We start from the raw sequence: 3634 nt of genomic DNA on the forward strand, positions 1-3634 counted from the left end.
AAACTAATATTAAAAATAAAAGAAACTACAAACTTAAGAAAAAAATAATGTGGAGATTAGACCATAATATAAGGAAGAAATGTTTTTCAGTTTCAGGAAGTTACCTTTAATTGAACTCAAAAGAACAATGGTTTTATCCAACTTGCAATGAAAGTTGTTCTCTTCTGGGAATTTAGCAGAAATTATGATGAAGCTTGAGAAATGAATAATGTGGAGATTAGACCATAATATAAGGAAGAAATGTTTTTCAGTTTGAGGAAGTTACCTTGAATTGAACTCAAAAGAACAATGGTTTTATCCAACTTGCAATGAAAGTTGTTCTCTTCGGGGAATTTAGCAGAAATTATGATGAAGCTTAAGAAATGAATAGCCTACCTTACAGGGCCTAAGCCAAGTTATAACTAGAGTGTTCTCATTCTTTCTCCTATCTCCGTCAAACACTTGTTTAGCTTATGAAAAATCAGAAAACTTTTTAGAAAAATTAAATCTGGTCAATCCTCAAATTGATCCTAGCTCTTCAATATTTCTCACTATATCAAAAATTAAATCTGGTCAATCCTCAAGTTGAGAACTGGAGAAAGGTGCTTCAGTAATGGGAAATCATATAATATACATGAGTCTTTTCTTTTCTTTTTTTCACAAGTGGGACTTTGTATGTAACTATATAGAAAAGTAGGCATCTTGAAATGAATGAATGCTTGTACTAGCTGCACAGAAGAAGGAATATGTTTCACAAGGAAAAAAACAAAATAGAACAAGTGATACCAATTTCAAATATAAAATAAAATAAAAAAGCTAGCTATCATTAGAAGAACTTGTAAATGCAACAATAATTCGAGAAACTCTTTGGGACAAGAGTACAATTGGACATCAGATCATTACTTTCTAAAATTTCTTAGTTTAACAACAGTCTAAGGTACATCCGAGAAGTTTTAAACAAAGCGTATGAAACTTCACAAATGAAGCTAACAGCTCACAGTACATGAACTACAAGGCCTTCAAATGTCAACGCCTGCTGGATATGCTAAAGGAACTGACTTTCATGGGAGTTGCTATAACCAGTGGAGCCTCAGGTGAGTCAGTGACTGCATATTTTTCGTGCATAAAGCGACTATCCACAATGGAATCGTCCTTGAGGACTATCTTGTAGCAGTAACAGCTCTTCAGGCCCTCCTGATTGCGGTAGCACTCGTGTGATCCATCCTTCACTTGTTGGAAGTTCCAAATTACACTAAACTTGCCCACAGTTGCCACCAAATGGCGCTCCTGCTTCCCGGACTCGGTGACCCATGAAAACTGAGCATTGCGAAACTTATTATTAACTCCAGCTAAATGTGAATCCAAGGGAGTCAGCTTCAACAATCTTGGAGCCGATATTCTGTTCCCCATACGACCATTGAACCCTGTCTTGGTCTTTCCATCTTTATCAATGAAAAGGGTGCAGATAAGTACCAAATATGTATCAGTTGTACCCAAAATCCACTTGCCATCAAAAGTAACATCCACATGAGTGACAGGAGAACCAAGGCCTGGAAAAACTGTTCTTGCCTGCCTCATAGAGTTGATCGAATACAATCGAATCTTTCCATCAAGAGACCCAACAACAATAGATCCATCACCAGTGGTTGCAAAACACTGAAAGTTGGTCCCTCTAGAAAACTGATGACCTTGCGTCCAATTCAGAACAGGATCACTGCCATTGGCAAGATTCTGAACAATCCCATTCTTGTCACGCATATCCCACCTACACAGCCTATTATCATCCAGTCCCAAGAACGTAGAACCAGTTGGATCCAGCTGAGCTCCCTTACCGTCATTTGTAATGTCCCTCATTGAGATATCAGTCCCATCCTTAGCAAACTTCCACTCCGTAACAATCCTCCCAGTTTCGATATCAAGATGGTGAAGCCCCTTACCATGAGGCTTCCCTTCAGTGATAGGACTCATCAGGAGCATGTTAGTCTCAGCCCTCATAAGCAGAGCTTTTTTGGGGGTTGAGTGCGTCAAGCTCGAACCGCCACTATAATTTCCATTTCCATGATCAAAGTTGACATAAACACCTTTCCCATGTATTCCATGAGTAAAATTCTTAACAACTTGAATGCCAGAATCACCCACCAAAAAGCTGTTGTCCAAAGCACCCAATGCCAAGCTCTGAATGCCTCCGTTCGAGGCCTCTTCAAATTCCTCCCTCAAATCCTGATTCGTCCTCAGTGGTGTGGCAGAACCGGGGCTCTTCAAAAAATCTTCCGCATCTTCCCATATCGAATCATCTGCAGCTTCTGGGTTCGCCCACCCAATGAAATCTTTGCCATAAACCTTAAGCTTATTGGCATCCGTCGCCTCAACTCGGTGTGCGTTCTCAAACACACACTCCTGATATTTGGTAACAAAGACCTTATAATCTTCACCATTAAAGAACTTCATTGCCCAAACACCTTTTGCCACAAAATCAACGCGACGCTGGTCAGCGAAGGTCTTCAACTGCAACTCAGAAGAGACTTTTTCTCGAATCTTCGAACCAACCTTTAAAGTCCACCAAGAATCTTTACCGTCATCGTCATCTTCTTCATCATCCTCGCCTTCCTCAGCATCTCCAATCCTTGAGGTCTTAACAAAAGAGTAAGAAGTGAGTTTTTCAGAAGTTACCCATTTGGCTTTAGGCGTATTCCCACCGATGTGGAGGTACAGTTTGACTGCATTTTTGAGATTCGGGTTCTGGGGCGTCGAGTACTTGAGCTTCAGGGCCTTAAGCTTGGCCTCCACCTCGTCTATGGAAGATGGGGTTTTGGGTCGGCGCTCCGAAGATCTCGCGCCTTCGGCGTCTTCGTAGTTGTCTTCCTCTTCTATTTGATATTCTTCTTCCTCTTCTGAGTCCGAGATTTCGAGATCCTCGCGACGACTCTGAGAACTACCCATCTCAGTTCGGTTAGTAAGAAAAGAGACAAACGGAGGATGACGAAGGTGGAAATGCAAAGCTGAAGACAATCGAATTTGGGATCTGAAGAGGCTATTTTACAAAAAGCGGCAATTCAAATTTTGAAAAATGGGCCGTTCATCTTATGCTGTCGTGTTTTGTAGCCCTCGGGACTTTTTTTTTTTTTTTCAGTGCCCCCAAGGACTTTCCTGCAAGAGTCCCTCACATGACTCGGTTCTTCAAAGTGGATCTAATTTTTTGCTAATTGTCTAAATTTTATGGAAATAAGTCTTTTTTTCACATTTGTTTTTGACTTGCAATGACGGGTTTGAAAGTTGCTGGTGATGTGTGTATAAAAAGTAGGGGCAAAAATGTAATTCTTTGTTCAAAAATATGTACAGTTGATGAGTTGATCGTAAACTTAATATGAATTTGAGAGATATTTACGATTTTGGTAACGTAAGCATTGTGCTTCCGCCAAGTGATTTATATGTTATGTTGACGCAACAATAACCACGTAAGTAAAACTGATATATATTTTGTAGTTGTTTTATAAGATTTTTTAAAGTTTTTTCCCTGAAGAAGTTTCATTTATTCAATATTGGGATGAATGAATCACTAACTCAATTAGGTATGGAAAAATGTTATTTAGATAGTTGATTAATTAGGAGAGTCAGTACTTGCTTGATTAATATATGTTTGACACTAACATATTAA

General features: G+C 39.3%; 1 protein-coding gene across 1 annotated transcript; it reads right to left on the reverse strand.

The window, feature by feature from the left end:
- Positions 1-777: 777 nt before the first annotated feature.
- LOC133818827 (protein CYPRO4) lies at positions 778-3097 on the reverse strand. The gene has a single exon (XM_062251907.1). The coding sequence runs from the start codon at positions 2917-2919 to the stop codon at positions 1006-1008; it is 1914 nt and encodes a 637-aa protein (XP_062107891.1). The 5' UTR covers positions 2920-3097; the 3' UTR covers positions 778-1005.
- Between the last annotated feature and the right edge of the window lie 537 nt (positions 3098-3634).

Source organism: Humulus lupulus, chromosome 2, assembly GCF_963169125.1.
Source record: "Humulus lupulus chromosome 2, drHumLupu1.1, whole genome shotgun sequence".
Classification (NCBI taxonomy): domain Eukaryota; kingdom Viridiplantae; phylum Streptophyta; class Magnoliopsida; order Rosales; family Cannabaceae; genus Humulus; species Humulus lupulus.

Coding starts and splice junctions, on each gene's coding strand:
- LOC133818827 (XM_062251907.1), bottom strand. CDS start 2,919: ATGGGTAGTTCTCAGAGTCGTCGCGAGGATCTCGAAATCTCGGACTCA.